This window comes from Castor canadensis, chromosome 7 (genome assembly GCF_047511655.1).
Source record: "Castor canadensis chromosome 7, mCasCan1.hap1v2, whole genome shotgun sequence".
Taxonomy (NCBI): Eukaryota; Metazoa; Chordata; class Mammalia; order Rodentia; family Castoridae; genus Castor; species Castor canadensis.
Window position 1 is genome coordinate 99,159,756 of NC_133392.1, and position 27,397 is coordinate 99,187,152.

Sequence of the window (27,397 nt, forward strand, 5' to 3'; positions counted from 1 at the left end):
GTAGAAGATACCAATGACTGAAAATGCTGTTGAACAGGATATGCAGATTTTCAACTTTACTCAGTAAGGTGAAATTGGTTTTGCCAAAGTGATTGTTCCATTTATACTCCACTACTACTATAAGTTTCTGTTGTTCCATAGTCACCAACACTTGGCATTGCCAGACATCTTAACTTTTTGCCATTCTGGTATTTAACATCTAGTGATATCTGTTGGTGCTTCATTTTTTTTTTTTACTCTTTTGATTTTAATTTGCAAAGCTCTGATGATGAATGGATTTGGGAATCTCTTTGTACTTTTATTTTCCTGAATCTAGGCTCTTTAAGATTTACATGTAAGTGCTGGCTGTCTGAATTTGGTGTTCTGATGCTAATCATACTGAACACTTCATACCATACTGATAAGCACAGGGAAGCAAAACAAACTCACCCATTGAACATAAATCTAGAGTTGAGCAACTCATACCTTGTCCTATGTGAGCCACCTAAGTAACAATTAAGTTGATGGTATTATCTGTATTTTGCAAATAAGGAAATTGAGACTCTAGGGTTGAGAAATTTATCCCAAAGCAAACATACTGCCTTTGTAAGTGTAACTAAGTATCAGAAGTGGAATTCTAACTAACCATGCCTGTGTGCCCCCAAAACCTGAACTCTTTCCAATAATGATGCTTTATCTCAAAAATCACCTGTGCAGAAGCAAAATAATGTTCAATATCTTTCAGTAAAATCATCATATTGAAAACTATATCAAAAGAAGTTCCAAGGTAGCCTGGTTAACATCTAATTAAAAAACTACATTCCTAGGTCAGTTTTCCCTTTAACATTCCAAAAATCCAATTCACAATGTTTAAACAAATGAAAGGTCTTTCATAGTAGATGGGATTTTCCTTTTGAGAGTAATTCATGAGATACTCTAGTTGCATGTTTCATTTTCAGGCTATGACAGGCACTTGTAAAATGATAAATACCATATTGTAGGGTTATAGAATATTAAATGACAGCCAGAAATTAAAGTAACAAAAGATGAGAGTGAGACAAACTATTCTCTAAGAGACATATTTTTATATAGGTAATCAATTTATTAGGACACTCAACAAATTTCAAGCAATAGACACTTAAAAAATTTACTTAAAACCAATTAAAGGATAAACATCAAGTAAGACTCCTAGAAATTCATATGTTATTAATGGTTCCCTTTTTCCCCCCAACCATAAAGGCCTAATAAAAAGCCTGTAAATCCTGGAAATACGGAAACAATTTTGAAAGAATCAAATTAACTAGAAGCAATGACTCAGGTATAAATTGCTCACAAAAGGAGATGGACCAAGCCAACTCCCAACAGCTCTCACAGGATTCTAAGAAAAACTCTAAGGAAAGGAGAAGCATTCTACATGAGACTCTCCTCTCCAGTATCTTTAGAAATGACATTTCAATGAAATCTGATACCCAAACTCTCCCCAGTCATGTAGACACACTGATGGTCTGTACCTTTGTCATCAACAAATTCAAACAAGTGTAGATTTTGTATCTATAGATATGAGCCTCACATTAATCTCACTCCACAGAAATCAAATAGTGAAAAAAATTTTATTAACCACTTCTCTACCCCTCACACATTTTCTGAGGTTCATTATTTTTTACTGTATTTCATGAGACAAATGTTTGCTGGGGAAAGTGCTAGCACAGTGTGCACTGTCTAGTTGTCAATATATGGCCATTCTCTCTTGTGCCACCAATTGGCTATAAAGATTTAAAGGTTCAGTGATTATAGGATATAAATGATTTTAACCCCTTTAAATTTAGAAACTCTTTAAATCCCATTATCTCTGCAGCTACTGTGAATTTTAAATTCAGCTTGGCCTCTTCTAGCTCCAGGTCTAAGGATTACAGAGTTTTAAAGGGTACAAATGCATTTTTGAAGTTCTAAAAAGAGCTATCCCCAACCAGTTGACCTACAGGAAATAAAGCCAGCTAGTTCTCCAGCTAGCAACTGCTGATCAGAGTTTCTAAATGGAAAGATATGTACGTTATGCCACAAACCAGCAGGAAAAATAGGTAATTGCTTCCTCAACTCCATGTGAAGTCAGTGAATTGGAAGATTTGATGTAGGAGGGGTGGTAGACTTTACACATGTGTCTGTCTAAGAATGACAAAAGAGAAAGAACCCAAAGAATCTTTCTGGGACACAGAGTAAATGCAGTGAGTTAGAAGCCATCTTGCTCCTAAAGAAAAGTTGTTACCATGGATACCCTCCAAATCGTAGGTAACCCTCTGAGGCCTTACCTCTTGTGTCCTCACATTTATGTATCCGTAGTGAGTTCGAAGGGGCCGCCTGTATGTGTAGGAGAATGGTATCCATTTTGTACCAGGTTGTCCAAAGCAGTTTAGTAGCAATGGGAAATTCACTTCATTTACAAGGCGTACAACCAGCAGGAAGAGGAATGCTGCTATGAAGCTCACCGCAATCACAGACTTTCTCTACAAAACATTCAAAAAAGAAGATGAATGAATGAATGACTTTCAACTAAAAGCAGTCACAGATGGGGTTCCTTTATTTCTCATTCTTTTTCTTTCATATGCATAAAAAGATTCTGTCATTTAGTATATTTATTTAGAGACAGAAAATAATCTTTTGGTGACCTTTGTCACCTTTGTGTGCTGGACCTCTGAGACCACGCAAAGGAGTTTTCTTGTATTCTTCCATTCTGATTCTCCCCTTCCTTACCTCCCTATCTTCTTGTGCACTTTTATCTAGTTTTCAAAGCCCAAATCAGGCATTTCCAACCATAGAAAACCTTTCCTCATTGTTCAATCCCCTCCCCTCCACCACTCTATCCCTCCCAACCTGCACAATCTAACAGAAGCAAGAAGCTGCACCACTCCTGTAGTTATTTACTTTAAAGGATTTTCTATTATTGTACTTTTTTTTCACTATGTAATTATGTGATTTTTTTGCTGCATGTAAATGTGAGTTCCTGGAAAATGAGGATGTACTATGTCACATTGTTCTCTGCATCCAATGTCCTTATCACACTACAGGCATTTAACAAATACTTGATTGAAATGGATGGATTTTTCACGTTCTTGTAGTACCAGTTTCATTATTACTTACTCTTCTGTTTTTGTGTATAGTACCCTCTACAGGCTAGAAATTCTACCTGTGGTGTAGGATGTGCAAACATAAGATTTTAAATGTTAACAAAAGGAGGAAAATTTTCATGCCAAATAGCACAAGAACCTTCCCCTACATGTGCTGTCATGGAATAAATGCAGGAGCAAATGCATCTTATTGGGGTGGGAAAGAGCAGAGATGTATTTGAGATTGACCTTAACAAAATCCTGAATGTTGATTAGTAGGATGTGTGAGCAGAACTTTCTAGGTATAGAAAACAGGCAAGAGACATAAAAGCAAGGGGTTATTCATAGGCCCAGAGCAGTTTGGTTCACTGTGAAGAACAAAGGAGAAAAAGCTCGAAATGCAAACAATTATTTTATGATGGACTGCCTTAGATACCAAGATGAGAAGTGTGTACTGAATTTGTTAGGTGATAGAAAGCAAAAGGAGATTTTTTTATCTTATTTTTTCTAAAGGTGAAAGTTATAAAGCATAATCAAATATGAGTGTTTAAGATGCTTTGGAGCAGAGACAGAATAAAGAGAATAGGTAATGACTAGTTAGGAGGCTGATCCCATTGGTGAGGACTGAGGAATTGAGGAATGGAAATTAGAGTGGAGGTAGAGGGAACAAAAAGGTGAAAAAAGACAAAAGAAACATAATATAAATGGAAGGACTAGAACTTGGCTATGGAAGGGACAAAAATGGCAGAAATAAATTTCAGAGGCAATGAGACTGAACCTACGTGACTGCAATAGTACTGGTCAGGAGAATGTGGCCAGAGCAGAAACTTATGAATGATAGTGAGAAGATAAAGCCCTTCGCTTTCTAGGTCCTCGTTTTCAGGGACTGGCTGGTCATCCTGGTGGATCCACACAAGGTCAAGACAAGAAGAAAGTGCAGAGCTGAGGGCGGACCTCAGGAACAATTCTGCTAGGAAGTGCAGGTTAAGGACAGAGTGTGATTCTCCTTTGTGAGGATAGGCTTGACTTCCTATTCTTCAAACTTAAGGGAAACCAAACAACTTTCTGAGAATAACAAATATTTGTTGTTGTTATCATTATGTTTTGAGCATGCCATTTCCTGGTGGAATTAGATTTATTTTCCTCCTCACAGAATCTCTCAAGAAAAAAAAAGAAATCCAAAGATGGTCCAGGTTACAGCCTCTGCCTGGGCAGCAGAACCAGCCCCAGAAGTCAGACACCCAAAGAAAAGTCTTCATTCTTTCTCAGCTCCTGTAATTTGTAAAACCCACATTCCTCCGTCTAGCCAGCCTAATTTTCTAATCACCTGAAGGTCCCTTGAGCTCTGCCTCCTCAAAACCCCTTATCTCACCACTAACTACCACAGCCTTACCTCATTTAACCTTCTAATCATGAAAAACTGTTTTAATTTGCTCCTTTGCGAAATCATTATGTCCTCAACATTGCAATGTGTCAAGGTAACAGCTTAAATTAGGTGATGGATCTTACAAGTTTAAAGGGACATAGACCAGAACAGATGGCTAAATAAAAGCAAAGAGGCCAGTCACCCATTAAGTAAACAGGTAAGAACCTCTTTCTTCTTCTTTTTTTTTCTTTTTTGTTGTTGCCATCCGGTAGCTGGTTACAAAGCAACAGCTTGCTTTGAAGGAGACCCAGATGGGATCTGTGCTTTTGACTATCCCGGAGCCCAGCATGATTCTTTGGTTCTCTGAGTTGCTGAACTGCACTTCATGGCTGGGGGTTTAGGGACAAAGTTGTAGAGAGCCTTTCTGAATCTGCTGATCACATACATAATGCATACATCAGAGGACAAGTAAATCAACGACTTTGTTAGAAACTTCAAGATAGAATGAAATCACAGTGGTGAAAGCCTTCTCCCTATGTCTATCAAAGGGGACCAAGTAATATGCACAGAGAAGGTAGGGAATCACTGAGAGTGGAAGCCAGGCACCCACCATCTGCAACCACCTGGAACTGTAATCACAGTGGGCAGAGTTAGCCTTTCTCCAGCCCAAATTCTGTCCTGTTGCCTCAACTTAACTCTACCTTTTCTTAGGTTTTTGTATTCCTGTTTGACATGGAAGTATTCTTATAGTGCTGATAGAAAACCACCCTGAAATTTCACTAGAAAAATCTAACTTCGAGCACCTTCTGTACTCCAGATGGTAAGGACAACAGACCGGAACACAGGTGTACATGCGCCTAGTAGTCATTTCTGTGAGATGCTGAACTTCGGCTTCAGCAACTGTAAAGCAAGCCTTAGACTAGGCACTTTGTAGTCTACACATTGCTAAGTCTGGTGAGAATGTGTGTGTGTCTATGGAAGGGATATGGGAGGTGGGCAAGTGAACCAAGGGCTAAAACACACGGCTTACATAAATGAATTCACACCTTCAAGTCACAATTGTTCATCAAGTCTATACTCTGTGTAGACTGAAAAACAGAAATAAAACCATGAATGACAGATGATGATTCCAAATAGTCATGACTTAGTGCAGCAGGCAAGTAAATAGAAAAGATATAACTCCATGTTTCAAATCTGGGAGATCTGCCTGGGTGCTGTGGAGCTCAGAGAAAGGGGAGCTCTGGAGACTGCAGGAGGGACAATTCTGGAGATATCTGTCTGCAGGGACAGTATTGAAGTGGAGTCCTGAAGAATGAGGAAGTGTTAACAACTTAAAGATGGAAAGGCCATTCCAGCCACGAGGCGCAGCAATCTGACAGGCTATAATTTGGTCAGAAATCTTCACATCATTTGACAAAAAGACTACAAAGACTCTGTAGTGGGAGAGAATGCTAGGCAGAGTTCAAATCATAAAACAAAAACTAATAAGCACAACTGCATTAAGTGAGATGCAATTATCTGTCCTATCTACTTCACATTAGGATAATGAAAGGATAAATGCATAAAGTGCTATGTCTTGTAATTCTAAATTATTATTCATTTTCCAATCAAGTGAAATGCATTAATCACTTCAGTTTATATGAAATTGCTATTTAACATACCGCAGTGCTTTGTTTCCAGTTGTTTGATTTATTCCACCAGTAAATTTATTCTGCCAGTGGCATGTTCTAGCAACAGTTTTGAGCCCATCAACTTAAAAAAATGAGAAGACTGCACATGTTTACACCTGCATTCTATATCCAACAATTTGTGTATGGAACTGATCACTGCTGCTTTTACTGAAGTGGTCAGAACATCCTTTGGATTAAGCAACCAGCAATTAGGTCAGAGAAAACACTAAGTACTTGTCAGTTTATAATGTAAAAGACTTGACTCGACAAATTTTCAGACTTCAAAAAACAGTCATTCCTCTAAGATCAGAAGCATGAACATTAAATGATACAATGGGCACAAAACGAGCACTCAAGAAATGGCGGATACTATTATGATATAATTGCTAACTGTTAGACCCTTGATGGATATTAGCCAGTTGGTAAGCACTGGTTGTGTCGTGTGAAATGGATAAGAAGAACTGAAGAAATATCTTTCTCAAATATTCCAAGCAGCTGCAAACCCTTGAACTATTTGGTACAACTTATCCATATAAGCTCTGGGAGAATGTCATTGCTCCCAAAGAGATCTGATGAATTGCTTTAGGGAAAGCTTTCTCCTTCTTTGTTCTTCATTTTGGGCAAGTCTTAAGGGGCCTACAACAGCTGAGACATTTAGAATTTAATCCCTTTTGTGCTGCAAAAATATGCATCAAAAATGTGACATTCTAGTTACTTGCTCTTTAAAGTTGGAATATAAGTTATCAGACTTTATAGCAGAAATGCCTATTTCAAAATAAAACCCATAGAGAATTCATGATGTGGGGAGAAGACACAATTGCAGAGATCTGGACCTAGTGAATTTGCAAGCTTTATTCACTTATGTATGCTTTTTTACTTTCTACCACAGAATTAGTCATTTGGCACAGAATAAAGATTTCATTAATTCAATCAGATGCTGAATTTTTTAAACTTTTTGCATAAAGGATAACTAACATATAAAGATATATTTTCTATTTAAATAATATTATTTAATGACTTGACATGCTCATGTTCCAGTGTAAAGTGGTGTTAACTTTTCTTCATATGCTGTCATGTATCCGACAATAAATGTAAAATAAATGTCAATTGAATTATTTATGTCAGTGGTCAGTTGTCTTACACATGGATGAGTTCTTATGCATTGCTTACCTGTGATCTTATCAAATGCCCATCTTTCTTCCACACACACACACACACACACATACACACACACTTACACCCCCCAAAAAATTATGTCATCAGTACAGTTCTACATTGTACCATTGGCCAACTGGTCCTCCATGAATACAATATAAAGCTTCTTGCCATTTGCAAAAAGATGAATTAGTAAAGCTGAGATTATATAAATAAAACCTTCATTTGTTTTTATCTGTTGAGTCAACAATCTGTTTGAATCCTGCTTATTAAACTATAGTAACCTCTGGGGAAAATGTCACTCATTTGTTGTGGGGCAGGGATAGAAAAAGATGGTAATAAAGGATGTCCTCATGGGCAGAGTCTATGCAGCTGCTTATCAAGGGCAGCCTTAGGCACCATAGCTGGAGATAGAATCATTGAGGTTATCAACAAGAGAGTAGTGAATGTCAAACAAGATCAATATGGGAGAATTAGCAGCAGATGACAATCCAGGAAGCTGATGAAAAAGATGTGATGTGGTAAAAGAAACAGGTTTTCAGAGGGTGGAAGGGGAGGAGCTAGAGTCAGGAAAGGAAGTGATCATGAAAAGTCTTGAATATCAGATAGTCAAAGAGTCTGCACTCACACTGTAGAATGCAAAGAGGTCTAAATGTGGGGTAGATAGATTCTGGAAAGTTCAGTCTAGAGGTGGTGTAGCCAGTGGGCGGGAAGACAGGAAAGATAACAATAAGAACAACAATAGGCTACTTCACCAGATATTACTAATGATATTAAATTTGCAGTATGAAAAATGGCAATTATTTCTTTCAGAGATTGATGTTTCTTCTCCTAGTAGGGGCAGTAGTCAAGTACGCTCAATCTAGATAAAGCATAAATGTATGAATAATAGCCATATTCTTAACAGAAGATAATAATTTAATGAGTGTTACCAGTTAAAGAAATGCTTATGTAATCTCTATTTTACAGATGAGGAAATAAAGGTATAGAGAATCTGTGCGATTTGCCCAAGGTCACAGGTGAAGGAAATGGTAAAGACAAGGCTTGAACTCAGATATTCTAACTCCAGGGCCTATATTCTAGTGTGTGAATTAAATTAAGCTGTTGTAATTGTTATTCATACCAATGGGAATAATCTCATAAAGCTGGTTCAGACATTTTATTTATTTATTTTAATATTATTTTATTTTTGATTTATCATACATTAATAATATGAGGAGATTTCATTGTGATATTCCATACATGTGTACAGGATCAGAAATTTAAAAGCGGGTGTCAGCCATAAGTAATTTTTGTATTGTAGTTTGCCATAAACAAAATATCTAATTTCATATGGAAAATTAAAAGGCTATGTAAACTATGGTAATTACATTTACTTCAAAATCAGTAATTGTGGACAAATTTAATTCCTTTTGCCTAAGTCTGGCTTTATTCTCAGTATTGAAAAAAAAAGTGACAAGGTACCCTTGGTCAGTACTCAGGAACAACAAAGCAATTTCTTTTTTGTTCTAGAGAACACTAGATGCCCTTTGTCTCATTGTAGGCAGTTGGTAGGCACCAGCGTGGTAGCATGGGGATGTCTTCCTTAGCCACAATCTCATGACCCCTTATTTATTGAAGATATCGCTAAATAGTAAAATGTTTGGTGGTTTTGTAAATAAATACTTTAAAAAGTTTAAAAATAACAGAAGTATGTTAACCCATTAATCTACTTTAAGAATTTGGGACCCATATCAGCTTCAGACATGGGTAGATATAGTTAGTAAGAATTACAAATGTAACAAACAGAGGAGGAATTTTTTCTGGGAGAAAAAAATTTTCTGGAGGAATTTTTTTTCCCCTAAGAAAATGTCCTATGATGTCAAATATTCTTGAGAAGATAAAGTTAATAGGAGTCTTATGAGTTTGTCAGATGATACAAGAGGTCACACTGAACTTTCTAACACCTATACTAAAACCATAATGAAAAATCTCCATGAGTTTTTAATATGCTTGTACATTTTCTTATTTTATTTGAAGAGTGACTTTAGGTTTTTCTGGTCTTACTGGATTTTTAAACTGCTTCAATGTCACATGAAAATAATCATGGTTACATTCTCACTGAATTTGTTTCATTTTCTTACAAATAAAAATCAGTTCCTCTCACTTTGCCTACTCATTTTTATCATATTCCCTTAGCATGTACTTTTCATAATGCACGAAGAAATCAAAGCTCCTCAGAAACACAAGACAGAGATAAGATTGATGCTGAATATGTCATGACTGGACAGATGGACACATAGACATTTAGTCCAAAGGGTCAGTTCTAATGATGAAATGAACAACAGAGACTGGGGCAGATGGTGCTGAAGCTGTTTTTTCTTTTCTCTTAACCCCTTGTTCTTATGGAATGAAATACATTTCTGCCTACCTGTGGCCCTCACCAAGCCCCTGCATTCTGTTGAAGGAAGAGAGGTGCTAACTAACCAAGGACAGTGAAAGTCATTAAGTGATAACACCAGGTGCTTTGGCTTCTGTCTCAGCCAAATCACAGTCTTCATTGGCTTTATTTGGCTTCTGCAAGTATCTATTTGTGTTTCAGAACCCAATTCTTCCTTTCAAGGAGTCCAGGACACAGAGAACAGAAACATTCTGGTGTTCTTAGTGTGATTAAGGAGTGAGTCTTGCCCAGAGCCATCAAAATTATGACAATGAATTCAGCATGTCAATGATGGTATCATTAACTGGGACCTCTCATTTTTATGTGAATCTGTATACCTTTATATTATATAGCACTGACTTTTAAAACATACTCATACCTGTCACCTCACATGAGTCTGTCACCAGTGAAGTAGGAAGGGAATGATGGATGCTTGAAAGTCTCCTCTCCCTGTTTCTAGCTGGATTCCTCACCATACTCCAGTGGTCCTTTGCTACCTAGATCCTGTGACTTTGTTCATGTTGCTACTCCCTGCTCCCTGTCACTTTCCAACACCCTCCTCTCTCCAAATCAGCTGAATTAGTGTTTCTTCCTTGGAGCTCTCTTCATTCCTCCCAGGCTTTTAGTGCATGGATCAGAGTGGGGTGGGATGGAGTGAATGGAGAAAGAAGGAAGAGAAAAGAAGAAAGAAGGGAAGAAAATAGGGAGGGAAAGCCTTTCCTTTAATTTTTGTCATGGAAAAAATCTGTGAGAAAGAGAAGAACAAAGTCTGAGAAACATCTCTCATATGTCACCAAGCACAGCATCTCAAGCTTAGGAAAGCTGAGAAAGAAATGGAAGAATTAGAGAAAGGAGGAAAGAAATACTGTTATTGTCTTTTAAATATAAATGTTAATTTATCCAAGAAGCTTCAGATTAGGATAACTAAGAAAATATTTTTTCTCTAAGGGAAAAATAAAACAACCCAGAAATTATTCTTTCCTTTTCCTTCTCTCTGGGAGATTTCTATATAGATTTGATGTGGCTCTGATGGGAAGGTGGGGGAAGAGGTTTAAGATGAAAACTATAAAGAGAACGGAGAAAACCTGATTTGTTCAATGGGACTTTTCACTGAGAAATGGCTTGGAAGTTCCTGATAGAACTTGTAAATCTGAATGGCAGTAAACTAGTAAACCAGCTTACAGCAACATTCTTTATATGACACATAATGGAATGACTTACAAGAATTCATACTTTTTTAGAAAACCAACTCTTGTCTGAGGATAATAACACTTAAAGCTAGAATCTCATATCATGGGAGGAAAAATGGATAACAACAGAGTATCTCATCTTTCTGATGAGGACAATGGTCCATTTTCTGAGGAGAAGGGATTTGTATTGTGCTCAGCAGGTATCAGGTACTTGGATAAGTGCTTCTCAGGATGAAAATGGATTTTTACCGGGAGCCTACCTGTAGACTTAGAGTGGCCAAAGTACACTAAGTAGTCAATATATTTAACATTGGCACCTTGCTTAGGCTCTTTTTTCTTACCAAAATTGCACAAAATAATAGTACCTACCCAATAAAATTAATTAAACATTCAAATGAGTTATTACATATAAAAAACCCTTAGTGTACTGGCTGGCAAAAAGAATGAGCTAAGTAAATGTGAGCTTTTACTGTAACACTGTTTCATTAACTATAAGACATCATTAGCTATCAGTTGCACTATTATTCTAAATATGATAAGGAAGAAAAAATAAGATGGAGAATCTAAGAAGAGACCTTTGTAAAAAGCTAAAACAACAATATTTCCTTGGCATAGAAATGTCCCAGAAATAAAGTTGCCATTCAGAAAAACATGCTAAGAATAAAAAAAAAGAAAAAAAAATAACCTTTCCTGGGACTATGAACCTCAAAGCAAGTACTCATGCAGATTTTTGATATGTCATACTACTGGCATAACTTAAAAATTGGTCTCAGGTTGGTAGTGTTCCCAAGTGACCATGTCTCCCAACGCTAATCCTTTCTGGAAGAATTTAACTTGTTGAAGGCTGATAAGGACTGCAATGTGGTATTGAGTATAAGACACACTTCACTCTCAGATATGTAAAAATGTAGAAAATATCTTAAAAATCAGTGAACTATGGTGGTGTCATCATTGTCATAGTTGTAGTCACCATCACCACCACCACCATCATCGTCATCTTTCACCAAGGAGATAAAGAGCATCAGAGATGGTGCCTAGACTATTATAAACATTGTTCCTCATCCCGTCCCCCAAAGAAGACATAACAACAGACCCAGAAGGAAAGAATGACAAACTTCCAGAGTTGCCTAAGTCATTGGAATTTACCAGTGTAAAATACCATTGGACTTTTATTTCTTGTTGAACTTGTACCTATAAAAAAACAACCCTCCCTTTTATTAACATGGATTAAGCCGTCTTACACATGCAGGCATATCTACCCACAACCTTATGCATAAAAATCAACCACAGCACCACCAAGCATGTCTCTAAGGAATATGCACAGTCTTCTTGTAGGTCAAAGTTGAACCTTAGCAGAGTAACACATACATATTAAAGAGTCTTTTACTGAAACACATGCAGAGTTTTGCCAGAACTCAGGTCTCATGGTAATAATAAATAGTACTGTGCCAAGATTACTTGAATTTCTAAGTAGACCAGTTTTCTTATCAATTATGAATTTAATATTGTATTGGCAGTAATTTGAATTGCTCATATAACATAAAGCTTATTAGTTTATTACTTGTAGTACCCCCTCGTAGACTAGCAAAGGCAAAAAGATCTCTACTGCTAAGCAGGAGTATACAGCACAAGGTCTGTCATCAGTGAGTCTTTGATCATTTTTACCACCACCAGATCAATCAGTGCCATATATATAATAGCTTACCAGTCATCTCAATTTGGTTGTTCTAGAAACAACTCAAATTCAACAATACAAATACTTACCCCTACCCCACTCTTCACCTTCTAAGTAGCTGCCACAAAAAGTTACTTTAGACCTCCAAGTCTCACCTCTGCTTAATAGATATATGTCTTTAAACATCGTATTTTTCTTTGCCTCTGGTTCCTCATCGTAAAATCATATAGCCTTTATGAAAATTACATAATGAATTAACACAAAAAGAACCTGGCTTACTGTATGGCATATGGTAGGCTGTTAATAATTACTAATTTCCTTTTTTTTATCCACATACCAGTTCCTTACACAAGCAATTCTTTTTAATGGAATGTCATCTTCTTTCATCTTCTTTCTTTTTTTTTTTCTCTAAAGAAAACTACTTGTCCTTCAAGACCAAATCCAAATGTCATCTACTCTGTGAAACTGCTCTGCCCTTCCAGGCAGATCTTAAAGCATGTTGTTATGATTGAATCATACTTCATATCATACAGTGATTATTTTCTTTAACAATCAAAAAATGCAGAAAATCTAAAGCAACATGCCCCATCTTCTTCTCAGACAGACATTGCTAATCAATCATAGCACCACTTCCTCTAGTCACAATGCAACTTCAGAATACCTTCAACACAATGCTCCAGATAGTAGTGGTGCTAACCAATTTACCACTTAGTATTAAACAGGTAGCTTAAGGCAAGAGGCTATAGCTTAATAAGCCTGCAGTCCATTGGCCACAAGCCACACTTTTGACTTCTCTAGACCTTGATTTTCTCATCTGTACATCCATTTTCCTAGAATCCCTGCCGGTTCCCAAGTCTAATGACTCTCTAATGAAGATCCAGGACCCTGATTGGCCAGAACTCATATCAATAACAAGGCAAGTTCACAGCACAGCTCTGGGTCAAGGCCCATCTCTTATCACAGAGTTAGGCATGCCTACAGACACTCGCAAATTGAAGCTGGTGTCTATATAATTGAAATAGAAATGAAGTGAGAATTTGTGATCTTTCAACTTGGCCGATAGCAGCTGCCACTTACCAAAGTCTACCTGATTGCAGCTATTTTGCACCTGCTGAGAAAAAGTTTGCAGCAAAAAAGATTATTTCCTTTTTTAACCCTTGGCTGAAAGTAAGCCTCTATGCTTTTTTCATCCAGCTGTAAAAACTAGATGGCCGTTGATGGGTTAACAGACATGATCAAACAACTTCCATGAAACCCTAGCTATTATAATGAGAATTTTAAATGTCCACTGAACTAGTTTGTTGAAAACTTGCAATCTTATTGGAAATGGTGCTACATAAAACAAAGAAAGCTTGAGAGTTTTTATTCTATGCATATTTCTTAAAATAAGGAGAAAATAACTCTTTGTATCTTATACTGGACTGCATAAAGTTGAAAATTTCTCTGGAGATTATTTGTTGATTTCATAAGCCAAATATTCAGATTTATTCAGTAAACATTATCATGAAAATACACACAAAGCTACTTCCCAAGGAAAGAATTGCCAGTAAATAGTTGTGAAGAACCAGAGACCATTTCTCCCAATTTAGAAAACAGACTCAATTGGTGAGTGGCTAGTCTGTAGTGGACCCCGATACTTTAACAAAACATTCAACTCTCTGCCCAAGACTCTCAATGGGCCCCAACCTCAGTGGGTATTCTTTGAAGAATTAGGTCCCAATGACTATACTTTCACAAGCACTGAAGAGCTTCGTCAACAGCACCCTGGACCACTGCCACAGACCTCTCTTCACTAAAAGTAATGACCCAAAGCAGGATGTTCTGCTCACCCTCCAATAGCAAAAAGAACCAAGCTGGAAACCATGCATGCACGGCCCTAGAAAACACAGGAGAATCTAGGCACACGTGCACAAGCATAGTCTGTTTTAGCCACATATCTCTCATACTGGTGCAGCAGGAGAAAAAAGGCCATTTCCATAACCTCATTCTAGCACCCAACCTCCAATTCCCACAATGATGCTTGGAAAACACATAATTCACATTCACACAGAAACACCATTTGCCAAATTCGTTAGGCAATTTTCCAAAGCATGAAGTTGGCCCATATTCTTAGCATATTTTGACATTTGCATGTGTTTTATTTTTAGGTGATATTCTACAAATCAGGCTTTCCTCCTGTTTTGACAAAGCCTTTTCTTTCTGAGTAAAATAGATGAGCAGTTCAGCAAGACAGGGCAGCTTTTATCTGCAGAAAAAATCTGCCTTTCAGCAGAGCAGACAATACAAGCAAAACGGAGGCAAACACACACAATATTTCCTATATGTGAATTGTGCTACTTTTTTCCTGTGGGATGTGCAAGTGGCAAGATAGTTTATTCCCATGTGGCACTGATACCAGGTCCTGAATACTTCTGAATATATCACTTTTATTGCCTTTTATATTGAATTACTGTGAAAGAAAAAAATACTTTTGTGAGAATTCAAAACCAAAATACTTTAAGAGCTTTTAGAATCTACCTCTAGGACATAAACAAAAGCTTAAGAAAACAAGTAATTCTGCTAAGGGGTAGCAGATGCCACTCCCACTGAAAGGGGGCCCCTTCACGGGAAAGTAGGCATTATCAAATATTTATGCTGACTTGCAGGAAAAAAACTGCGAGTGCTCCACTTGGGGTACAGGCACTCGAGTCCTGTCCCTCATGCCATATAATGGACAAAATTTTGCCCTAAGGTGGTTTGGCCTGGAACATTCCAGCACTTCATGCTCCTCCTGGGATTTGGTTTAAGGTACATTTCACAAGAAATCTCACCTCTTCACTGACCACTGATCATAAGAATTATCATTCAATACCTATCATTTCTTGGTTTATGGTGTGAATTGTTAGAATATTTCTTCTTCTTTCCATGCAAACAAGAATTCCACAAACCAGAATATATTGCTTCAAAATTTTCCATTCTTAGCTTGTCATTTTCTCTTGAACTGAAAAAAAGTTTTCTCTATGGAGAATCCAGGTGTTTTAGCATGATTCAAAATCCCCTTGATGACCTGACTGCTGACTGTTCATCCGGCCTCATCCCTTGGCCTCCCCCAACTCATACCACATACTTCAGTCGTACCATGCTTCTTGTGGTTCTTGGTAAACTCTTTGCTTCTTGATCACCTCAGATTTGTACACCTTGAGTACTTCTTGTTGGATATGCTTAGGACCAAAGTACTTCAGATTTTGGAGTTTTTTGGGGGGTTGGGAATATTTATACAGATTTACAGTTGTCTAATCAAAAAATCTGGAATCCAAAATGCTCCAAAATCTGAAACTTTTTGAACTTTTTGAGCATCATGTTGGTACACAAATTTTGGATTTCAGAGCACTTTAGATTTTAAATTTTAGGACTGCATATGTTAAATTTGTATAGTTATTTTTTCACTTATACAAAACTTCAGTTTCTGGGGGGAAATTTTTTCTTTAGACTCTGAAAAACTTCACTTTGTTTCTGATAGTTCCTCTAAACTTTCTATTTTATTCCTAGATTCTTCTGGAGCCCATAGCCAGGTAGATAGATGGGTAGCAAGACACATGAGAGAGACAGGATGCAGATTTAAGACAAATAGATATAAACCAATTTTATATATTTATATATAATCTGCACTAAGTCAGTCATGCTGTGATAGTAGGACTATTACTAGGGCTCTGGAATTATGGTAGGCCCTTATACATATCACCTCTAACCTTTACAACTGTAATACAAAAATACTCTTATCCCTCATTTTACAGTTAAGACAACTAATTGTCAAAGGAGATACATGATTGCCCAGGATAACTAGTTAGTAATAATGTCAAGATTCAGACCAGACTTATCTAAAACTAGTGATCATTTGTTGTATCTCATGAATAACTTACTCGTATTTATTTAGTCATATGACTGTCTACTTCAATAAGTTATAATGCCTTGAAAAAAAGGACCACATCCTGTGCTCTTCACCTTGGAAACCTCTTTGACACATTTAAGTATATAAGAAATGTTGGTGAATCAATAAGTTAAATAAAGACAATAACTAGGCTTTATGCTTGTCAGATAAAAAGTATTAGAATAGAAATTGAGATGCTTGTATAACTTTGAGTGTTTGAATCATTTTCAAGAGGTAATATAGTCAGATGATTTGAAGATAAGAAAAATTAAACTCTATTGCCAGATCCAAACTGAACAAATTACCTCCCATCCAGAGATTTCTCAACTATGTAAGTGTGGATGATAAGAGCCCTTTACTCACAGATATGTGAGGCTTAATTCTGATAAAACATGAAAATACCTTGCTTCATTTACTTCCATGTTCCATACAAATGTTGACTGATGTTGATGGTCAACTATACCTGATGAGTTTCCTCAGAGACCATTTATATCAAAATATTGTTGTTATTTTATTATGAAGAAAAATTGAAGACTAAGAGGTTTGAAATTATACACAAATGAGCACTCATCCATTGAGTGGCTGTACCAGACAAGGTATAGGGTCCAAGTTCAATTTATTCTCTCCCAAAAAGAAGTTCATGGCAGAAGAAAATATAAAGGAGAAAAACTAGCATACATTCATTATAAAAATAATGTAGTGCTTTCTTTCCCATTAGGGTTAAAATTCCTCAAGAGCTGGAACTGCCTGTGTTTCAGCCACAACTGTCATCCTAGTATAAAGTACGACACGTGAGTAGTGCCCAACAGACATTTCTTGGTTACATGTTCATGCCTCATTATTTAGTAGAACACTGCCATGGACATTTAGGGTTTCTAAGATAAGCTACACCTACAAATGAAGGTAAAAAGAATGAGAACAGAATTTTCGTCTTTTTCCTTCTTTTAGTTCATTATTTTTAGATTCATTAACATGAAAGCAAGTGACTTTCATACCATCCTCTTTTTTAATGATTATGAGAGAAAAGCAGCAAAAGAACTGATTCTTAAGAAAAGGGGAAGGATCTTGCCTTATTTAAGAAAGCAGAGCTCTGTGGAGGGAATAATGCAAACACACCATGCAGATTAAGAGATGCACTGAAAAAAGTTCTATTTAGGGAGAAGGATTTTCTTTGCAGGGTGCAGTAGGAGGGATGCTGAAAGTGACAGTCAGTACTGTCACTCTCCAAAGAGAAGAAAGAGAAGTCCTTCTTTCTCAATGCCTGTAATTTTCTACATACAAAGAGCAGATTGAAAACTGAGAGGCTGGGATTAATGGTTTATGCCTGCAACTCCAGGAGACTGGGGGCATCACAGCTTGGGCAAAGTCTGGACAAAAATGTTAGTGAGAATCATTGTCTCAACAATACCAGATATGCAGGAAGCATAAATAGGAAGAATGTGGCCCAAGTCTCAGGCAAAAATGTGAAATCCTATTCAAAGACTAGCTACAAAAGGGAGTGTGGCCCTAAATTCAAACACCAGTATAGCCGGAAGGAAGGAAGGAAGGAAGGGGAGAAAGGAGGGAGAAAGGACAGAGAGAGAGAGGAAGAGGGGGAGCAAAGAAGGAAGGAAGGGATGGAAGGAGGGAGGGAGGGAGGAAAGAAGGAGAAGAAAAGAAAAAGAAAAAAAGGAGTAGAAAGGAAAGAAAAAGAAAAGCAAGCTGGCAAATAGGAAAATAGGAGAAGAGTCAACAGAAACAAAAAAGTCCAAGAAAGGGACAAGTCAGGTCTCAGGGGGGTGACCCAAAGACATTTCCTTAGAAAGAAAAGAGACTATCTGAGCCTTTACCATCTAGGGATGGTAGGGCACGTCAGTTCTCAAAGGATGTCACTGCATAAAAATGATTTTTCTCCTTCCCACCCAGAACACATGCAATGCACATGCTTGTGAACACACACACACACACACACACACACACACACACACACTACACACACACACACTTTTCCATAAAATTTCCTTTGCTCTTCAGGCTTTCATCCTTTCTTGAATCCCTCCTCTTTAGAGAATGCGTAGTGAGGTAATCACAGATGTTAGGTCCCTAGAAAAGCAAACTTTCCCTCTCTGAACCACTAATGTGGAACCTGCCACTTCTCAGACTAGCAGTGAAGACCAAATGAAGTGATATGTGTGGAAGAGTTCAGGGCACACTATTCCCAAATATGCCACTTTGACAAATTAATTACTTTGAGCTGAAAGCACTTAAAAAACTGGCAATATAGAAAGGAATCATTGAGCTTCCTTCTGTTTCTTAGAAGCAGGAGGTAACATTCATATGGCGAATGTTATGCAAAAGATCCTCTCCTTATACAAGAAAATAGCAACACTTTTTATGAAGAATGAGAAGCAAAGACTGAGAAAACTACAAATCTTGTTAAAATCACTCGTAATCTTCTGGCCTCCCCTTGTAATTATTTGTCTTTTCACAATTTACTTTTCTTTGCCCAATTATAGTATATGTGTTCAACTCTGTGTCTCTAGGTTATGTTCTCATGGAGTTTCCAGTGCTGTGTAAAATTTGAATTAAATAAATCTGTATGTTTCTCTCTTGCTACTCTGCCTTATGTCAATTTAATTCCCAAAAGGGTAGAGATAAATTTTTGCCTTTACTACATGTATTTTGTAACTAGTACATAGTGAAGCTCAATAAATGTCTATGCCATTCTCTTCGCTTCCTAACTTTTTTATATCCATCGTTCATTAGGATACAAACAATTTATAACTAATGCGACTCAGTTGAGCAGAGGTAAGATGCACATGTGCACACAGACAGACATACACACAGACTCAAACATTCTACCTTTTACCCAATGCAATAGTACTGCAGTCCAACATCTCCAAGTAAAGAATAATACGCTTAGTAGAACATTCTCAGAGTTTTTAACTACAAAGGGCCATGCTAGTAGTACCTTGAAATACAACCTTTGGGTCTCTTTAGTTTGAAAAATCTTCAAGAAGCTCTTTGATATCAAAGAACATACCTATTTCTGGTAGCTTTAAACTATAATTGCTCAGGCTTCCTGGTGGGGAAAAAAAAAAGTCACATAAAGAAAAAGAAAAAGAAAACATCTCAATAAAGGCTTTGGGGGTTGAGGAGGAGAAAGCTCTCAGTGATTTGCAAATGTTCTTAACAGAGCTTTTCCTTTGCATAGCATGGACTGGGGCAGCTGCCAGACACAGGATCCAAATTATAATAAGAGCAACCAGTAAAGAATTACAACCTCCATAATCTGATCAGTTCTTAACAAGTTGAACATCTTCTCTTGTTCCTCACAGGTTATGTAAATTTGAATTATTTTATCATCTAAAAGGTGAACAAAATATATAAAACTAATAAAAATCTTTCCCGAACATTTTGTCTTCTTAGGGTGACAGACAAGTGCATTAACTTCACAGAATTTTATGCGAACGTATTCGAGCTAAAAACATGCTACCACATACTCATCACTCTGCTTCCCTTAACTGGGTTGAACTTGACCTTCAAAGCCCTTGAAATGAAAATTAAAAAAAAAACTTACTCTTTTTTGACATTTATGAGTGTCTTTTCTGCTTGACTGCCTTTTACCAGCTGGAAATAATAGTGAAAGCATTGTAGACGAAACCTGCTATAAACACTGACAAGAAAAAGGAAAGGGAGACAGTTTTATTTCAGGCAGGTTAAAGCTAATCTAATCAAATCTAATTCTCTCTCTTTCAGTAAGCCTACCACTAGGTTCAATTTATTTTTTGATTAGACGTGCAATATGATAGTCCTCTGTTGAACTACAGTTAAACGATAGTGAGGTTTACATTTTCCCTACAAACCATTCTGATGAAACAATAAACTTTAAATGTTTTTCTTAAAAAATATACTCTCCCTCATATTAAAGATAAGTTCTAGGAAGACTCTAAAGGAAACTTTTTCTCATGGCTTTTTGATTTTGAAACATAATGCCTGTTTCTATTCTAACCAATAATACTATACACCTGGGAGAAAAGTGGTCCTGGGTCCTAGGCTTCAGAAATTTAGGAAAAGAGATTTTTGAAAATACTGACTAATGGCAGTAAAGATGTGACATTATGTGTATTTAAATACTGACTAATGGGAACAATGAGACTTGTGACTGGAGAATGGTTAGGAATTCCTGTTACAAGGTACAAAGAGCTATCTTCTTTTCATTGAGAAAATGCACAGTCCATTATCAAAATAGTGCTTCTTGGCACAAAGCAAGAGTACATGTCCCCAAATGGTTTTGCATAAGTGACAAATGTGCTTCCTGATTATAAAGTTTCACTAACCAGGAAGTCATCCTGATTGTCCCACTCCTCCACAATGGCATAAAGCAAACGTACATTCATTTGTACATATCCACACCCTCTGGGTACATGCATACCACATGCAAGGACTTCCACATGCAGTGTGCCAGCTGTTAGGAATCATTACCTATCATGTTTGAAAGCTTTATGTTCAGAAACAGAAGAAATCTCACTGTAGGTCTTACAAGAAGAAAGAAGAAAAAGCCACTATTTTGCTTTCTCTTCAAACTAGCAGCAATGTACGACCTTCATATAAAAGACCACGAAACATAACACAGTATACTGGGATTTCAGGGAGATGTTAAAGTGCTTCTTCTATTGACCTTGCAAATGATATGAAGAGTGGTGGCCAGGACACAGAAGAAAGAAAAGCTGCCGTTGCTATCATTCTAGTCTGTGTTTTTCTATTAGCCAAAAATGTGGCTGTAGATGCTTTTGGAGTCAGTTTCCTCATGTATAAAATAAATAGAAATAGTTGGACCTAATATTTTCTTTTCTTTTTCTCTTTTCTTTCTTTCTCCTTTTACTTTATCATTTTTACATTTACTTATGTGTATACATTGTTTGTGCCACATACCCCCGCACCTCTTCAACACGCCCCCCAACCCGCTTCAGGCAGATCCTGTTCTGCCCTTTTGTTCTCTGATTTAGTTGAAGAGAAAGCATGAGATAATAAGAAAGATATGGCATTTTTGCTAGTTTGGGATAAAGATAGCTATACAGAGGATGTAATATTTTCTTAAGTCACTTCTAGATCCATATGGACATTGTGTAGCACTAATAATCACATAACATAGATTAATGTCACCATAAGAGAAGAGGACTCTAGTCGCATCTGTCAAAGCATTCACATTTATCTGCTACCAACTCTGTTGATCAATTCTGCAAAAGATAAAAAACTATGGCAATAGCATTACTGATTAAATCAACATTTGAAAAACTTGCAATAAGGTAGAAATATAGGTTTAAAAGCATTGTGATTAAATTTTATGTTATGGTTTGAATAAGAAAAGGCTCATGTGTTGAAAGCTTGGTCCCCAGCACTTGGTGCTATTGAGAGGTAATTAGACAGTGGGGGTATTAACCTAATCAATGATGTGATCCATTGATGAGCTCACAGCTGAATGGGCTGGTTGGGGTTGGGGCCTGGCTGGAGGAAGTACTTTGAAAGGTGTATCTTCTTCCTAGCTCTTTCCTGTCTTCCTGTCTTTCCAGGTACCATGAGGCAAGCAGCTCTGCTTTTCTACATGTTCCCTGCCATGATATTTTGTCTCACCACAGCCAAAGGACAGCAGATCCAAAGGACCCAGGACTAACACCCCTGAAGCTGTGAGCCAAAATGAATCCTTCCTCCCTTAAGTTGTTTCTCTGAGGCATTTTGTCACAGCTATGAAAAGCTAACACACAATGATAAATAAGATAGGTCACAAATTCAGTTAAAAACAGTTTTTTTAAAACAGTGCTCAAAAAAAAGATGGGTGGAAATGTTTCCTTGATATTGGTGGGGAGAAAAAGAAGATCTGAGTTTTTAGTAGAATAGGAAATGATTGCTAAAGAAAGTAATTAGTTTAGGGGACTAGGTGACTGGGGATTAATCAGTTCCAGAGAAGACCTGAGGAGTTCTGTTTTTGTGTTATAGATAGAAATGGGTCCACCAAGTTGAAGATGAAGGAAGCCAATGTTGACTTCATATTAATAATCATTTTGGTTTTATATATGAGAAAGGATTTATAGGGTGTTCAATGGGTTCTGGGCATAATTGAGGTATGGGGTTACAGAAACAGGCTCAGGCCCACACTGAAGCAATGAACATGCTAGTGTGAGAGGCAGTGAATGCCCAAAAGAGGAAGTCAGGTACAGTTTATTGATGACTTTAAAAGGAAATCCCATTTGGAGTGAGTTCTGAAATTAAATCTCTTTTCAACTTTAAATTTTGTTGGTCCAAGTGAATCAATCTTATTTAAAGGCACTTAGTAGACACCAAGTGTCAAGATGTTTGTTACAAGAACTTTAATGAAAGGAGGAGGACTCATGGTTACCAGTTTATTCATTTTTTTTCAACAAACACTTCATAAGGACATCCTCATACCTGTTTCCTGCAATCTCCCCCTAAGATGCAGAATGCTCAAATGGTTTCTCTTGAGCATTTCTCTGAGTCCAGGTATCCTTCCATACTATATTGAAACCACCATTTCTAACAAAATAATATTAAATTGGGACTGAGAGTGCTTTAACTTCCCATGAGATGGAACATCAACAACCAACTGCCCGTTTTTAATGTTGCTGTCAGAATATTAAGTTCCTGAGAAAGTTCACTGCTCATTACTGGTTAGGGCAATGTTTTATGACAGGCTACAATGAATACAAATCCCAAGAATTATCTTGGAGGGATCTCAAAATAGTGCTGTAAGAATTCCTCACTAAGGCAGCTCAGTCTTTGGGCTATAAATCTCTCCCAACAACACTGCTTATTCAATTTAAGGCTGCAAGCCGAGAGAGATTAATGAGATGAGTTGTCCAGTAGTCAAGGGAAGAACACAAGATCTATCCTATCTTATTTCATCTTCTGGTTTAATCATTATAAGTGTTATGTAATGTGACATTCACACATTATTGAAGACGTTCAAGGAACAAATTGCATTTCACTAATCAGCAGATCATTTTTCATTTTTCTACAGAGTCTAAAATTAATGATGCCCTCCCTTTTTTATTAAATCCTTTAAAAAAATAAGTTATATCAAATAAGAAAGTGAACATGGGAATAATAAGTATTTCCTTTTTTTTTTTTCCTTTTGCAATTTGGTGCTTTTCCTTAAGCTAACCCATTCTAACAGTGTTAGAGGCTTAAGAAGCTGCAACTTATTTTGTTTCAGTTCGTTAGATCTCTGACAAGCAACTTGCTCCTTCAGGATCCAAAATGTTCTTTTCCCACTTGATTCTTTCATGTCTGTTATTCCTCTTTAATTCGGTGGTTGTAGCACACTTGGATGCTATTTCCAAGCTGCTAATTGGGTCCCAGGGAGTGTCCCAGCTGGACTGAGGCAGTAAAGCCACAAGGAACTGGCCTGGTTCCATGCTTTGGCCAGCATCTGCTCTGGCAGGATCCCTTCTGACAGAGCAGCAGGACACCCTCCTCCCCCGGCTGGGATGGCCAATGAGGTAGGCACCCTGCCCCAGGGTTCTGTAGTCCCAGTCAGTCCACTGCTCTGATGTGCTGGTGGTTTTAATTAGGAAACTCTCAATATGCCATTGTGAAATATTGAAGGAGACTTATTCAAAAGAAGCTTGGGTTTTATGAAATTTAAACTCTTAGTACACACCAGGAAACCCTTCTATTTTAAATATGGTGGTCACTTAAAACACCTATCTCTTCCTTCCCTGCTCAAAACAAGCCAGCCTCATAAGTTATTATTCTCCATCCCCTTGATGACCTTCTTCCTTAATAATTTAAGCACTGCTTCCTCCTGACATTTCTCAATCAAACCTTTCAATTTTTACCTGTGAGTGGTAAGACAGTGCTGCTTTGGCATATGAGCATAGTAAATAGGTTGGGTCAGGCTCCAGTGTGATCCCTTCCTCCCCATTTGACTCTGAGAGCTGTCTACCTCCGGAAAGCCGCCTTTCTCTGGAGGACACACACTAGCTGATCTATCATCAGAAACAAGACAAGAAGCAGCTATGGCCTGGGATGTTACTTCTAGGAAATAGGTTACCAATAGCAAAGAACCCAATATTGGAATAAGTGTGAAGGTAGCTATGAAAGATGAGGGAGAAAAAAAAAACCAACAAATATGAATTTAGGACTGAAAGGCATGGGTTCTGTTCCTGATCTGCTACTCCTGCCTGTGTCCTAACTCCTCAGTGTCCTTTGCTGTAATATTCTTGTTTGAAGGAGCAGCTATAGAAACATAACTACATACCCAAAGAGGCAGCATTTTAACCTGTGATAAAAGAACACAAAATGGAAGCAATGTAAACTTCTACCAGAAGGTGGAATGGCTAAGTGAATAATGGGATAGTCCCGCCATGGGCTGTGGCAGTTCAACAGAGTGAAACAGGTTTGTTTGGAGCACAGCAGGGAATTGGAAATGACACCGAAAAGGGATTTCTACTTTTGTCTGTAATATTTCAATTTTCTTATATAATTATGCATTTCTTTAGTAAATGCATAAGTAGAAATTATTTTAAAAGGCAAAGAGTGCTTGTGAGATAATGCTTGTGGAACTGAAAAACAAAAAACTGCTGAATGGATAGTGAGCTTTTCTTATGAACTCTGTCCAGGCCAAACCACACATATGCAGGTCTTTTTCCTTTGGACTAGGTATAGAACAACACACCCTTACCTCAGCTCTGCTATTCCAACACCATAGTTTCCAGAAAGGACTGCTTCCATCATTCACCACACAGTACAGAGGACCAAAAAGTGATGGTGGTGGCCTCAAGGCTAAGCCTACAGAAGGCCCTTGGTGAATGCCTATTGAAAATCCTCTGTTGATCACTGGGCCTTACAGTACAAGATCTAAACTCTTTTGTAGATTCTTCCTATCAAAGCTTCATTGGGTCTAATTTAATAGGGTTGGTTTAATCCAGTGTCCCCAACTACTTTTGTCCTCTGCCCTCACTCCAAAAAAAGCTTCTTTTAACCACTATTGTTTTCCTAATCACACCACACATGAAACTTAAAGTTTTGTCCCTGTGGGAGTGTTATTGCCCCAACTGAGAACACGCAAGTAATGTTAACTATTAATGTGCCAGATTCTGCTTAAAGTCCTCCACCTGAATCAATGCATTTAATCTTATAAAAAATAGATGAACAATGGAGGCACAGAGAAGCTGACTTCTTACTCTAGATTCCACAGTGAGGATCAGAGTAGAGACCCAAACCCAGACAGTCTGCCTTCTGTCCAATGCTGCCTCTCAATAAGTGTACCCAAAAATGCTTGAGAAAAATATCTTGCCTCAAAGACAGAGATCAATGGAATTTATCCCAAATGAAACTGTGAGCACTTGGTGATGTTTGTAGCAAATAGAGGTTGAGATTAAAGGTAACACACCAGAGTGTAAGTAAGCTAAGGTCCTGTAAACACAGGTTTCGGAAACACAAGTGGGAGGAAAGAACAAACGTGCTTTTATTGGAGTTTATGGCACTGAAAAAAATAACTTCTTAGACAAGACAAGAAAATATGAAAGCATGGAGTATGCTTTGAAGGGTGAAGACTAGTTCTTCATCCACACTCACAAATCAGACCTTTGGGGCCTACACTTGATACACCAAGTAAGCAAGAACCCACTACTGCCCTTCTTCTCCCTAAAGTGGAGCCCACGTCAGTTATCTTTCCAACCTCATGGCCTATGACACAGTCATAGCCTAGATCACACAACAAAGGTAGCAGATTAAAGTCCTGGTAAGCAGAAGAGTGTGCCTATCATTCCAAAAATGAATAAACATTCCACACGGAGCAGAAGATGAATTCCCCAGGTGGCTCCTCAGCTGGGTAGTGAAGGACAGGCAATAAGAAAAACCATGGCTCACAAGCTGCATCATCCTTGACAAGTTACTTAACTTTATTACCTCAGTGTTTTTTGTTTTGTTTTGTTTTTTTGGTGGTACTGGGGATTGAATTCAGAGCCTCATGCTTACTAGGTCAGTATTCCATCACTTAAGCTGTCTCACCAGTCCTTTTTGCTATTTTTAGGGTATACATATATATATATATACTTATGGCTCACACTTTTGCCAGGCCTGCCTCAGCCTATGATCTGCCTACCTCTGCTTCCTGACTAGCTGGGATTATAGGCATGTACCACCACACACAGCTTAACTTTATGTCTTAATTTCTTCTCCTATAAAATGAGGTTAATAACAGCATTCTTATTTCACAGGTTGTAGTAATAATTAAATGTTGCACACATTTTATTTAACACATTTTGTTGTTAGCTGCATAGGGCAGTTTCAATAGTCAGGAAAGATGGAAAGAGCAGATGCTCTTTATGTATGCACTGTGTGGAAGAACAAATGCACCCAAAGGACTAACTTTTACCAATGCTTAAACTCCTTAGCTATCAGTGGTACGTTCTTCACATGACAGCCATCAAGCAGGCTTGCTTTTATAATGCCTGCAATTTGGGCTAGTGATGATAGAGTCACTCTTTAATTAACCTGCTGCTACCAGAGGGTCTTAGATAAACTCTTCATCTTCTAAACAGACAGGGTTCTTGCACCTGCTAAAAAGAATCCAAAGTAATTGCTGTTTTGGGAGGAAGGTGAGAAAGGGAGGCTCCAGTTCACTGTGATCATATAACTCTGTCTCTGATGGAATTTATGCACCATCCCTCACTCCTCTAGTGTCAACAAACAACAGAAAAATAACCTGCAGCTGTCAAAAAGCAAACTTATAAATAACTTCAACTGCCCTTATTCTCCTAACTGAGCAAATTATCTCCGTAATGATGTTGGATGGTGGCTCTGACTTCACAGGCAGACACATGCTGTGGTCATTTGTGCAAAATGAGAAATTACTTCACTTAAAAACACTTTCCATGGCCAAGGATGTGTGAGCAGAGTGCCTGCTCAAGACTGGCATTCCCGAGAACCTGC

At 37.6% G+C, this 27,397-nt stretch overlaps 1 protein-coding gene across 2 annotated transcripts in view; it reads right to left on the bottom strand.

The window, feature by feature from the left end:
• The window catches only part of St6galnac3 (ST6 N-acetylgalactosaminide alpha-2,6-sialyltransferase 3), a 537,916-nt gene that overhangs the window by 316,341 nt on the left and 194,178 nt on the right, over positions 1 to 27,397 (bottom strand). For both annotated transcript variants that reach the window (XM_074079738.1, XM_074079739.1), the window contains exon 2: positions 2,286 to 2,480. In XM_074079738.1, the coding sequence (XP_073935839.1) occupies positions 2,286 to 2,480 (195 nt within the window). The remainder of the gene's footprint in view (positions 1 to 2,285; positions 2,481 to 27,397) is intronic.